Source organism: Girardinichthys multiradiatus, chromosome 18 (assembly GCF_021462225.1).
Source record: "Girardinichthys multiradiatus isolate DD_20200921_A chromosome 18, DD_fGirMul_XY1, whole genome shotgun sequence".
Classification (NCBI taxonomy): domain Eukaryota; kingdom Metazoa; phylum Chordata; class Actinopteri; order Cyprinodontiformes; family Goodeidae; genus Girardinichthys; species Girardinichthys multiradiatus.
This window is the reverse complement of record NC_061810.1, coordinates 48,922,829-48,935,656: the sequence shown is the minus strand read 5'-3', so window position 1 is coordinate 48,935,656 and position 12,828 is coordinate 48,922,829. Positions and strand designations below refer to the sequence as shown.

The window sequence follows — 12,828 nt, the reverse complement described above, 5'->3', positions numbered from 1 at the left end:
GTGGCACAAATGAAGAAAGTGCAATATCTCTGACCAGTAGAGGGCAGTAAATAAAACGGGCCCTGCGTTAGTAATTACAATCACTAGGGGGCAGTAAACTCAGGGTTCACAGACAGGTGTTTGAGACTAAAGAAATGACGATTGTTTCTTACCTGGATTCACCATTGTGCAGTCCTGAAGGCAGCAAGGGTGGGACATGAAAAAGGTCCATCAGCTCTGAGCAGGAAACCCCTAACATGACCCCAGCAGACATGTTTCTGTTTGGTGACTGGTTTGGTTACTGATTCAGTAGAAATAAGCAAGTTTTAGAACAATGCTTGATGTTTCTGTTCTTCGCCTTTCCTCTTTTAAATGTGTAGCTTTTTTTTTTTTTTTTTTTGGTTTGGCTTGATGTTTTTTTAAATTTTGTTTAATAATTTTGGTGCACTTCATTAGTGAACCTAAAGTGTTTAAACTCAATATGACCCAACCAGGAGCTGGATCTGAAATAACCCTGAAACATTTGTTTACAACCAGCATTAAAAGTATGGCTTTCAGAATGGTAAACCTAGAATTATGAAGGTACTTTGAGCTTCTGCGGTTCATGTTTCAGGGGATTTCATGCCGAGTTTAAACGGTGAAAGCTCTGAATATTTATGACATTCATAAAAAACACATTTTTCAAGAACATTTGGTCTGCTGTTATTATGTAAAATGTGCAGATTAATAAGAAAACAGTCCTACAAATATTGTTATGGTAATTCATGGGAACTAAACCTAAATGTATTCTAAAGATGTTCAAGTAGTTAACTTCAGTCCTTTAAAAAAACAACAGATTTTAATTTAAATTTGAGCTTTTAGTAAGTACACCAACGCCGTTAAGGTTCCAAACCTTAAAAAGCAGGATGCCATTAATTCAACTGGATTTTCCTGTTGGACCTGAACGCAACAAGTTTATTCCGTGTTGTTGGAAACATCCAGGTTGGGACTAGCAGTTGTACCACCCTGGATCTTACCAGAAGCACAGGTAGATATGTCATTAATGGAAAAAAAGAAAAGAACATGTATATTAGATTTAAATACAGTAGAGGAATATGTTAACAATTATTATCAATACCTTCAGATTTATACAGATGCATCGAAAATAAATGATAAAATAGGAATAGCATTCATAATCAATTAAAAATAAGAATCACAAATGGTTTATCAGTATACACAGGAGAAATATTAGCCATACTTTTAGCAGTACAGTGGGTGGAAGACATAAAACCTTTAAAAACAATAATTTGTTCAGATTCAAGCTCAGTCTTATTGAGTTTAAACCATAACGATTCAGACAGCAGGCCAGACATTCTACTAGAAATACGGCATAATTTATTAAGACTACAAATGATGGGTTTATTAATAGTATTTTTATGGGTTCCAGCACATTTTGGGGTTAAAGGAAATGAGATGGCAGATAAGATGGCTAAGAAGGCAACACAAAATCATATTAATTTTACAGTACATTTAAGTAAATCAGAAGCAAAGAGCATCATCAAACAAAAATTGAAGGAAGAATGGCAGAAAAGGTGGGATGGAGAAAGAAAAAGAAGATGGTTTATAGGATCAAAAAGGCAGTTGGTGAAAAAAGAACTGGAAGAAGGAACAGAAAGGAGGAAAGGGTAATAACAAGACTAAGATTAGGACATACAGGACTTAATTATACACTTTTTAACATACATAAACATAACACAGGACAATGTGGGATGGATGAAACAATTGAAGCATGTTTTTATAGTGTCAGAAATATGAGCTGGAAAGAAGAAGCATGAAGAGAGAATTTGAAAGGATTAAAGAAAAGTTTAGCATAATAGATTCATCACAAAAGAACAAAGGGAGCAAACATTTACTTCAAGATTCCTAAAAGAACAAAATTATTTCATAGAATTTGATTAAATAAGAAAGATGTTAATCCATGATGAACCACACTCCATACCAGTGGTGGCGGTAATGCACACCTACAGATTCTTGCCAACCGCCATTAAACACCAGAAGAAGAAGAAGACATTGAGGTTGGGCCCTGCGGGTGGGCGGGGTTAATGTTGAGGTTAATCTGGGAGGAACATCTGGCAGACTGGTTCTGTGGACTCTGACTCGCCTTCAGTCTGACTCTCCTCTGTAGATCCAGCTCCGTGTCCTGGTCTCTGGTTTCCTCCTGAACAGAAGTCCAAACTTCATGTAAGTACCAGAAAACCTCCCGCTGTTCTGTTTAAATCTGTCTCTGCAGCTCAGTGTTGCTCTGCTGAAAGCTGATCATCAGGAGGGTTGTCATACTGTCACACCCACTGGTGGAAACTTACAGAAACGATCTCCAGAGAGGTGGAAGCTGGAAGGGTTTGGTTTATAGTGAAATGCTTTGAATGTGGAGTTCATGAACATACAGGAGCTTTAGTTAGAGTAGAGCTACATCAACATCTGCTCCCAGGCTCAGGTTCTCACAGCATTTTAACACTGATACAGTTTTATTGAAGTACATAAGCAGCCATCAGTAGGTTCCTCACAAACAGCCAGCTTTCTCTGTAATGTTTTAAAGAGGTCTCCATCAATGCTTCGATGGGATTTGGGAAAGATTTTCTGAGCTCATTTTTGGAGTTCAGCAACTTTTCACTCATTCCAGACCAGTTATTTCTGTAAATCATTCAACTCTGAATCATACAGGCATTAAACTCCTAAACTCAAGGGATGAGGCACTGTTGTCCCAAAACAAGGAGCTAAAACCAGAGATGTACATACGCTGTAGAAAAGACATGTGCCATTTATTCCTCCGAATCTGACATGAAATCAGTCTAAACTCTCCTGTTTTTCATCAGTTAGGATTATCTGAATTATTTCTGTTTGTTAAATGTCAAAATAATGTTTTAATTACTTCTTCAAATTCAGATGTTTATGTACACAGTACTGTGCCTTTAAACAGTTTGTAAAATGTCGGATTATGATATCATGGCTTTTTAAGTTTCTTATAGGACAGGATGTGTCATATAAGACACAGAGACACACCTGGGGAGTTATTTTAAGGCAACACATTAAAATCTCCACTTCCTTCTGTGACATCATTGAAAAACCAAAAGAAATTAGCCAAAATATCAGAAAGAGAATTATGGACGTCTACCAGTCTACTGAGACTGGGACGCCTGAGAGCACCATCCCAACTGTGAAGTACGGCTGTGGCAGCATCATATTGTGGAAGTGTCTAGCTTCAGGAGGGAATGGTGCACTTCATACATGAGGGATCATGAGGGAAGAACATTATGTGGAAATATTGAAGCGACATCAGCCAAAAAGGTAAAGTTTGTACACAAATAATTCTCCCAGATGGACAATGCCCCTCAGCATACCACCTGATTAGTTCCAGAGTGGTTGAAGAACAACCAAGTCCATGTTTTGGAGCGACCATCAAAGTCCTGATTTCAGTCCCTGAGAAAATTAGTGGGCAGAGGTGAAGAGGAGTGTGTGAGCAAGGCAGCCTACAAACCTGACCCAGTTACAGCGGTTCTGTCTGGAGGAATGGGCCAAAATCTCAGCAAACCGTTGTGAGAAGCTAGTGGAAGAAAACCCACAATATTTGACGCACGTCAGATGTTATAAAAGGCAATTCTGCCAAATACTGACAAAATGGATGAAAACCTCAGAATTTAAGGAATATTGGAAAAAAAAATCCCATTAATCTGATGTCTGGTAAATAGAAATTGGCATTAATAAATTCATGTTACAGAATGAGACAATAAATAATATTTGATTCACATGAATGAAAAAATACTTTTAGGAAAACTAAATACATTTTTTTTTGCTTCATTTTCAGAAATAAATGTTCAGTTCCTGAAATCAATTTAATACAATCTGTAATTCCAGTAGAAACATTCTGAAAAATCTGCTCCCATTTTTAAATGTTGATCCAGTGCTTGTCTAACATGAGGGGGTCATAATGTTCTGCTCAGTGTAGAATGATTAGGCTCAGGTTTGATCTAACGAGTCTAGCGGATGAGTCCAGATTGCCTAAAAACAGTGAAACTGCCTTTTAGTTCAGTTGTAATGATGCAGTTAACTTAACAGCGAGAGATGGTCAAAGATGCGTTAATTGGTTTTAAAGTGATGAAGTCAGATATGATAATAATGATGAAGCTCGAGCCAAGTTCAGGCTGTCTTTGAACTAAATGATCTGATATCTTCATGGTCCACAACCAAACTCACCACTCATCGCTTCATGTTTCATCAGATCATCTTCAAGATGTTTCTAACGAAGAGTTTAATCGGAGGCATAATTAACGTGGTGAGGTGAGCACAGCGACCAAAGGCTAACACTTTCCATTGGTTTTAATTGTTTATGCTAAGCTAATGGGTTTACTGTACTTTCCTCCAACAGCAACTTCGACCCATCTCAGTTCAAGCCTTCAAACCCGGTAAGTTCGCAAGAGGAACCAGCAGAAACTTCTCCTGACCCGGCTTCCCCTGAAACACCTTTTATATCAGAAGTAGGGGGCGCTGTGTAGCCATGTTTTCATGAAGGGGTGCTAGAGACCAAGGAAGAACCAAAGCAGAATAAAGATGATGGGCAACAGGGTTCTTTAAATTTTCATGCAGATGACATCAAATGTGTCTGAGTTTAGATAAACTTCTTTTTTAGTGCCGTGATTCACAAAAATAATCCGTTTAACATTAAACACCTCCAAGCTGCAGATGCTTGTGTAAAACCCTAATTCATTGTCTCTATTATGAGACACAATTCTTCCCTTCTGTGTGGTACTTTTAATATTCACAGGTTCTGGCTGGGGAAATAGACCCAGTTGGGAAAAATGAGAAACATTCAAATTACATTCAGACATGATCTTTGATGCTCATTGAGTCTGATGATGTTTGGGCCTTCAGATAATAATTTAAAGCCTTGTGGAGGAAAAGGAAAGAACCTTCTAATTTTGCTGAAGTGTTTCACCGTGCTTACCTCCTCCTTTTATATAATTTTATCTGTTTTACTGATATTAATCTGTTCGAGTCCATTTCAGCAGTTAAAATTCCTCTCTGACTGAACTGACTTTAACTGTTTACTGAAATAAAACGGATGTAACAGAACGCTGAGCTGGTTTTGATTTGAATTTTGAATATCTTTACTGTAGAAACATCCAATCATGGATAATATGCCTGGAACTGAGTGAAAGCAACACTGTCCTCTCTGTCTTTGAGCTAACAGAAGCTTCTTTCATCCTTCTTCTCTCAGCCTCCTCCTCGCAGACCTCTGAACTCTGAGGCTAATGAGAACGATGAGGAGAAGCAGTTTCGGAGAGTTTTCCAGCAGTTGGCCGGAGATGTGAGTCTGAAAAGATGACACAGTTTCATTTAATCACCTTTTAACACAGTTTATCTGCTGAAAGAGCTCAAAATAAAAACATCAAATCACATTTTTACATGTTTGATATCGGAAGCTGTTTTCCTGACCTGCAGCTCTGACTCGGAGAACCAGGTCCATAGTTCATTCCAAAAAAAATGTACTTCTAGGAGTAGAGTTACTGCACAGTACTTTTACTTCAGCTGGAGTAAAATTATACTGAAGTAAGACTGCTCTTACTTTAGTAAAATGTCTGGCTGCTCCACCCACCTCTGCTGCTGAGGTCCTCAGGTTTGCTGAAACGTCAGAGGTGAAAGCTTCTGCTTTTTTAGACATAACAGATTTGATCCTCAGGTTTGTGTTTCTGCAAGATGGAGATAAACTAATTACCTTCACTTCAGCTGGTGTTCAGGCATTACAGCAGTTAGGTTGTGCTGTGTGGAGGACTGTGTGTTCGTTCATCTCAGTGTGGTTCGGCTCATCCATAAAACAGGACAGGTCCAGACTGCAAGGACCAATCAGGTCTACAGGAGGACCATCAGCGCTGACCTTCCCTCCATCCAGGACTAGGGTCATGAAAGAGCAGCTAACATCTCTGCAGACCCCACACATCCTGGACACAAACCGATTAGACCTTCATCATCAGGTGGCGCTACAGAGCGCTGTTAGCAGAACCCAGCCTCCTCAGAGACAGCGTCTCCTCCCAGGTTGTCTCTGATGGACAGTTGGAGAACCCAGATCTACAGGTCCTTCTCAAAATATTAGCATATTGTGATAAAGTTCATTATTTTCCATAATGTCATGATGAAAATTTAACATTCATATATTTTAGATTCATTGCACACTAACTGAAATATTTCAGGTTTTTTATTGTCTTAATACGGATGATTGTGGCATACAGCTCATGAAAACCAAAAATTCCTATCTCACAAAATTAGCATATTTCATCTGACCAATAAAAGAAAAGTGTTTTTAATACAAAAAACATCAACCTTCAAATAATCATGTACAGTTATGCACTCAATACTTGGTCGGGAACCCTTTTGCAGAAATGACTGCTTCAATGCGGCGTGGCATGGAGGCAATCAGCCTGTGGCACTGCTGAGGTCTTATGGAGGCCCAGGATGCTTCGATAGCGGCCTTTAGCTCATCCAGAGTGTCGGGTCATGAGTCTCTCAACGTTCTCTTCACAATATCCCACAGATTCTCTATGGGGTTCAGGTCAGGAGAGTTGGCAGGCCAATTGAGCACAGTGATACCATGGTCAGTAAACCATTTACCAGTGGTTTTGGCTCTGTGAGCAGGTGCCAGGTCGTGCTGAAAAATGAAATCTTCATCTCCATAAAGCTTTTTAGCAGATGGAAGCATGAAGTGCTCCAAAATCTCCTGATAGTTAGCTGCATTGACCCTGCCCTTGATAAAACACAGTGGACCAACACCAGCAGCTGACACGGCACCCCAGACCATCACTGACTGTGGGTACTTGACACTGGACTTCTGGCATTTTGGCATTTCCTTCTCCCCAGTCTTCCTCCAGACTCTGGCACCTTGATTTCCGAATGACATGCAGAATTTGCTTTCATCCGAAAAAAGTACTTTGGACCACTGAGCAACAGTCCCGTGCTGCTTCTCTGTAGCCCAGGTCAGGCGCTTCTGCCGCTGTTTCTGGTTCAAAAGTGGCTTGACCTGGGGAATGCGGCACCTGTAGCCCATTTCCTGCACACGCCTGTGCACGGTGGCTCTGGATGTTTCTACTCCAGACTCAGTCCACTGCTTCCGCAGGTCCCCCAAGGTCTGGAATCGGCCCTTCTCCACAATCTTCCTCAGGGTCCGGTCACCTCTTCTCGTTGTGCAGCGTTTTCTGCCACACTTTTTCCTTCCCACAGACTTCCCACTGAGGTGCCTTGATACAGCACTCTGGGAACAGCCTATTCGTTCAGAAATGTCTTTCTGTGTCTTACCCTCTTGCTTGAGGGTGTCAATAGTGGCCTTCTAGGACAGCAGTCAGGTCGGCAGTCTTACCCATGATTGGGGTTTTGAGTGATGAACCAGGCTGGGAGTTTTAAAGGCCTCAGGAATCTTTTGCAGGTGTTTAGAGTTAACTCGTTGATTCAGATGATTAGGTTCATAGCTCGTTTAGAGACCCTTTTAATGATATGCTAATTTTGTGAGATAGAAATTTTGGGTTTTCATGAGCTGTATGCCAAAATCATCCGTATTAAAACAATAAAAGACCTGAAATATTTCAGTTAGTGTGCAATGAATCTAAAATATATGAATGTTAAATTTTCATCATGACATTATGGAAAATAATGAACTTTATCACAATATGCAAATTTTTTGAGAAGGACCTGTATACCAGACATATTTATACTAATTCAGCCATGTCTTCTTATTTTGCAACACTGTATACATATATTAGAAACATATTTCTATTTCCTGTTTTATATCTTGATATTTAAGATGTCTTCATTGAAAGCAAAGAGGAACCAAAGTCATATTTCTTGTTTGTGTCACGAACTTGAAGAATAAAGCTGGTTCTGATTCTGATTTCCTTCTAAAAATGGGTCTGAGGCACCAACCAGGTTCTGGTTATCTGACCTGAAGGTCCAAGTCGAAGCTTAAAGCTTTAACTGCTCTGAGATGTAATCGGGAACCTGTAGTTTTTGGATTTTCTCTTCAGGATGCTGCAGGTTTGTCTTGTTCTCCTCCTGCAGGAGACATGCCCACATGCAGCAGCTGACTCTGTCCCCTACAGTAATCCCAGCTGAGACGTTTTCGTCCCACGTTAAAGACCTGTCAGGCTGCCGGTTTGTCCTCCCAGCAGGTTCTTCACCTCTCATCACACCCATCTGCCTGCCGACACCACCCTGAACATTCCTGTTCCTCTCTGTGTCCGGTATGTTCGTTCCATCAGACCGGTTCTGCTGCTGAAGGTCTGCATCACTGCTGAGTGAGCACGAAACAGATCCGCCCTCCAAGCTATAACTCATCCATAAATGGCTGAAACCTTCTCTTCAACACTGAAACTGAGAAAAAACTGATTGCAGACGACGTAGAGAAGTCCTTGTTATGTTTGGAGAACTTTGCTGTGGAGGAGCTCTGGTGGTCTGATGTTCTGCTGCTGCCCTACGGAGACCCTCAGTGGGTCACATCATTGTGTCTGTGAGCGACATGTGGAAACTGTTTGGTTGCAGGGCGTCTCACTCTGTCTCTGCATTCCTGTCATTGTTTAGCAGGGCAGCCCTCACGCCTCGGTGTGTGAGTCAGCCAGGGTGTGTATACCAGTTAAACCAGCAACTCTCACCGGATTTACTCTAAACCAACAGTGAGGCGGAGCTGCACATGGGTGGAGCCAGGCAGAGGAGCGAAAGTGGTGTCACTCTCAGTCACAGCCGTCTGTGCTGCATTCAGGGAAAAAGAAAGTTAGGAAATCTAAGCAGAAAACATTCCCTTATCACGGGAATCTCTCTCTGGCCCAGTTTCCCCACAAAGAATCTGTTTAAAATTAGAAGTGAGAGCAGAAGTTACAAAAGAGGGTTTGGACCGCTTGTTGTTGACAACAGGGAGAAATCACTGAGGGCTTTCATGGGTCTTTTTTCAGCTGTGAGTCAGTCCCTTCAGTCGGTTCAACTGTGACTCGGCTGTGACTCACTGTGTTTACTGAGCTTCCTCTGTTATAAAAACCCAAATACTGATGTGGTTCCTTTCCTAGAAGCTACTTCACCAAACAAACTCTGAGACTAAGAAGCAAAGTGTTTACATTTTTGACTGAACTTCAGTGGTCCATCAAGACCAACCCATTACCCTCTGAGATGCTCTCCTAAATCCTCATTGTGGTCCACAGGCCAGGCAACAGGATTCATTGTGTTGCATTGGGTTTTTATGTGACTCACCAACACAACGTAGTCTGACCGTAAGGTGGATGGAAAATGCTTCAGGATCTCCAAAATCCTTTACAATAAAACCTGAAAAGGTTGGTGTGTATCTATATCCAGCCCCCCTGAATCAGAACTCTGTAGAACCTCCTCTGGCTTCAGGTCCAGTTGCAGGTGTTTTGGGCTTTGTTTCTACCAGCTTTGAACGATACGAGTTATTTTCTATACTTCTTTGTAAACCAGCTCAAGCTCAGTCCGATTGGATTGAGAACATCAGTCCTGCCACAGGTCCTCTGTTGGATTTAGGTTTTGACTTTGACTAGACCATTCTACCACATGAATCTGCTTTTATTTAAACCATCCATTATTTCTCTGTCTGTATGTCCTGCTGGAAGGTGAACCTCCACCCCATTCCAGGATTGTCCTGGATTCAGTTCCACCCATATTCCCATGAACTTTGGGCAGCTTCTGTGTCCCACAGCACAATGCTGCCACCACCATGGTTCACAATGTTCAGAAGGATGTGCAGTCTTGCTTTCTCTCCACACATGATGTTTTTCAAAAGGTTAAAAATTTCAGTGTTTGTTTCCTCTGAGCAGAGCAGCTTCTTTCACATGTCTCCTGCATGACTCGTGGCAGTTGGTCCATGGCCTCCCTATTTCTTTCTGTCTTAGATGTGGATGTTTTTAAAGATGTCTGTGGATCAGGGGAACATGTTACACAGCAGCTTCAGTTTGTTTCAGATGGTCTTCCTGGAATCTGCAGGTTGCAGTAGCACAAGCCAACTCTGAAGAGTGTGTTATATGTGTTTGAACAGGACATGGAGGTGAGCCCCGTTGAGCTGAAAGACATCCTCAACAGAATCATTTCCAGACGTGAGAACGATGTTTTTGGTTCTTTTCTGCAGCTTTGGTTCTCTTCAGGACAAACTGCCCAACTTTCCTGTTTTTCTGTTTGTCCATAAAAATCTGTCTGAGTTTAACTTCTGAGTTTCTTGTTTCTCCTCAGATGCAAACCTGAAGACCGACGGCTTCTGCATCGAGTCCTGCAGGAGCATGGTGGCTGTGATGGACGTATCCTTTCATAAATAAAGTCAGCTGCAGCAGCGGTGGATGGAGATGTAGATGTGAAATCGTTTCAACCTAAACCTGCTGAGAACAGCTTGATGGATCAGTTTTATTTCAGTCTGCAGGATTCTCTCTCTTCTGCTCTTGTTCTTGAGTTTGATCTTTGACCTGACTCCTTGCAGAGCGACAGCACAGGAAAACTGGGCTTCCATGAGTTTAAATACCTCTGGAACAACATCAAGAGGTGGCAGGTAGGCCTGCAGCGCTTCAACTGCTCCGTCTCAGTCAGGCTTTAGTTTTTAAGGGTTGATTCATTGTGCTCTGTTGTCTGCAGAACATCTATTTGTCCCATGACACGGATCGCTCGGGTACGATTGGCTCCAGGGAGCTGCCGCAGGCCTTCAAGGCTGCCGGTGAGAAACCCAACTCACTCTGTGGGTTTAAGTGATCAGAAAAGTCTAAAGCGATTCTTAATTCCAGCAATGTTCCCAGGTTTTCCTCTGAATGAAGACCTTTTCAAATTGATCATCCGTCGCTACAGCGACGAGAATGGTGACATGGACTTCGATAACTTTGTTGGCTGCTTGGTGCGGCTGGACGCCATGTGCCGTAAGTCTCTTCGTGCTTCCATGCTTTTATTCCCAGTGGAAGCTCTGTTTATGGATATATTACATCTAAAAACGTAATTTTAAGGAAAATTCCTTTTTGTTTGATTACTTTTTTCTAAAGATGTAATATCTTTTTATGCTAAATGCTTTTGCATTTCCTCTGCCCTGCAAAAGTGGATGTTTGCAAAACACGAAACCTATTATTTTCTAGAAACTTCATATAGAGTTTTGTTCCGATCAATTCTGCAGCCTTTAAGAATCCAAAGGAACCATCGAGTTTGTTTTCTGAATCTTTTTTATTTTTGCCTTCATGATTTCTCTGAAACAGCTGCAGAAAAGAAATACATATCATCAGCGGTCGGTGTGCATTTTGTGAATCAGACAAAATCGCCCTGTAGCGCTGGTTTATGATGGTGCGTTTATTTTTGTGTTTCTCAGGAGCGTTTAAGACTCTGGACAAGGACAACAGCGGCACCATCGACCTGGACATCAAGGAGGTATTCACTCTGATGTTTTAATGTCAGTCCTGTTCACTGGGACTAGGGCCCCTGGCCAGATGCTAGGGGCCAACGTGAATATCTCTGTTTCAGCTCTAAGTTCTGAGAACTGCCTCAGGTCAGTTCACCCCCTCACCGATTTGTTCCTGCATTTCAAACCCGCGAGTTGCCATTTCGTCCCCTCCTGCTTCAGTGTCAGACATGTACTTCAGTCATAATGTGTCAGTTTATTTATCTTGCTAGTTTTGATAAACTATAGAGATAAATAATCATAAAACCGTACATATAATTCAAATTATTTTCTACAAACGTTATTTTCCATCTCTGTTTCCATCGACTGCGTTTCTGATTCCAGACTTTTGAAGCCTTATCAAGTCAAAGCGGTTCTGAGGGACCACCTGCGGGTTTGAGTAGAGTATTGACAACTATTTAAAGTAACTGGTTGTTAAAACGTTCCCAAGTCAGGAAAGTTCTTTGCCTCAGAGATTCTGCAGGGTTTTATCTCAGGCAGGTCTCAGACTCAGTTTTGAAGCTTTCCCTGCAACGTGGGAAATGGAAAATCAGACATTGCAATGTTATAGTTTAATATTTCACTAATGACTAATTAACCCACATTTTTCTCACTGATCTCTCTTCCATCTGATCCTTGTTAGATCCAGTCTAAAACACACAGTCGAACATAAAGCAGCATATCATCTGCATTTGCTTTAATTTACCCGTCTTCATCTGCAGATTCTGACAGCTTTTATGCAGCCTGTGAGGCAACACTGATGGGGAAGAAGCCCTGTGCGCTTTAATGTGCATCATTGTATTCAGACGTTAGTCAGAATATCAGGTTAAATGTGTCCGAATACTGACCGACTGTCTCTGTCTCACAGTGGCTTCAGCTGACGATGTACTCATGAAGGACCAAAGAGAAAACTTCTTCAGCTTTTACCTTGATGTTATATCCATGTCCTTTTTTAAACGGGACCAACAGAAAGTTTCCACTGGGACCAAAGAAGAGAGTTGGTGCAGCTTTGTAACTCTGCTGCCAGGTGGCGCTACAACATCTCTGTTGCTCTAATTTTTTTGTTTGATTTGAAAGATTTTCACCTGTATTAGCCTGACATTGATTCTTAATGTTTTGAAGCTTAAAGTGGCCCAACTGGAATTAAACTCGTTTTCTTTCATGTGTTTGTTTTTTATTTCCCACATAGTCCAGCAGACTGTAAGAAATCAGAAGTATTCCCACCCTCTGATGACAGAAAGTCAGCTTCTGCCAGTTATTAGTTTAGTCAAGTTTTCGTCACATAAAAACCAAGTAAAGAACAAGGAAGTTCCTTTAATTTAATGAAAATCTGACACACATTTAAATTATTTGCAAAACAGTGAATGTTGAGTTTGATTCAACACCTTTCTAGAAATATCTTCTGTGGTCCTAAAACTTTCCACTAAGAT

The 12,828-nt window shown here is 41.2% G+C and overlaps 1 protein-coding gene across 1 annotated transcript; it reads left to right on the top strand.

Annotated features, from left to right (window-relative positions):
- The first annotated feature begins 2,043 nt into the window (after positions 1-2,043).
- capns1b (calpain, small subunit 1 b) lies at positions 2,044-12,560 on the top strand. The gene is made up of 11 exons (XM_047390737.1): positions 2,044-2,199; positions 4,235-4,293; positions 4,382-4,418; positions 5,231-5,320; positions 10,034-10,091; positions 10,225-10,289; positions 10,466-10,534; positions 10,618-10,696; positions 10,776-10,892; positions 11,330-11,388; positions 12,267-12,560. The coding sequence occupies exons 2-11, from the start codon at positions 4,247-4,249 to the stop codon at positions 12,291-12,293; spliced, it is 648 nt and encodes a 215-aa protein (XP_047246693.1). The 5' UTR covers positions 2,044-2,199; positions 4,235-4,246; the 3' UTR covers positions 12,294-12,560.
- The last annotated feature ends 268 nt before the right edge of the window (positions 12,561-12,828 follow it).

Excerpts from the sequence above, each read along its gene's own strand:
- capns1b (XM_047390737.1), top strand. The coding sequence starts at position 4,247 with ATGTTTCTAACGAAGAGTTTAATCGGAGGCATAATTAACGTGGTGAG. Across the intron at positions 10,535-10,617 it reads ACAACATCAAGAGGTGGCAG|AACATCTATTTGTCCCATGA; the intron begins GTAGGCCTGCAG and ends TGTTGTCTGCAG. Across the intron at positions 11,389-12,266 it reads TCGACCTGGACATCAAGGAG|TGGCTTCAGCTGACGATGTA; the intron begins GTATTCACTCTG and ends TCTGTCTCACAG.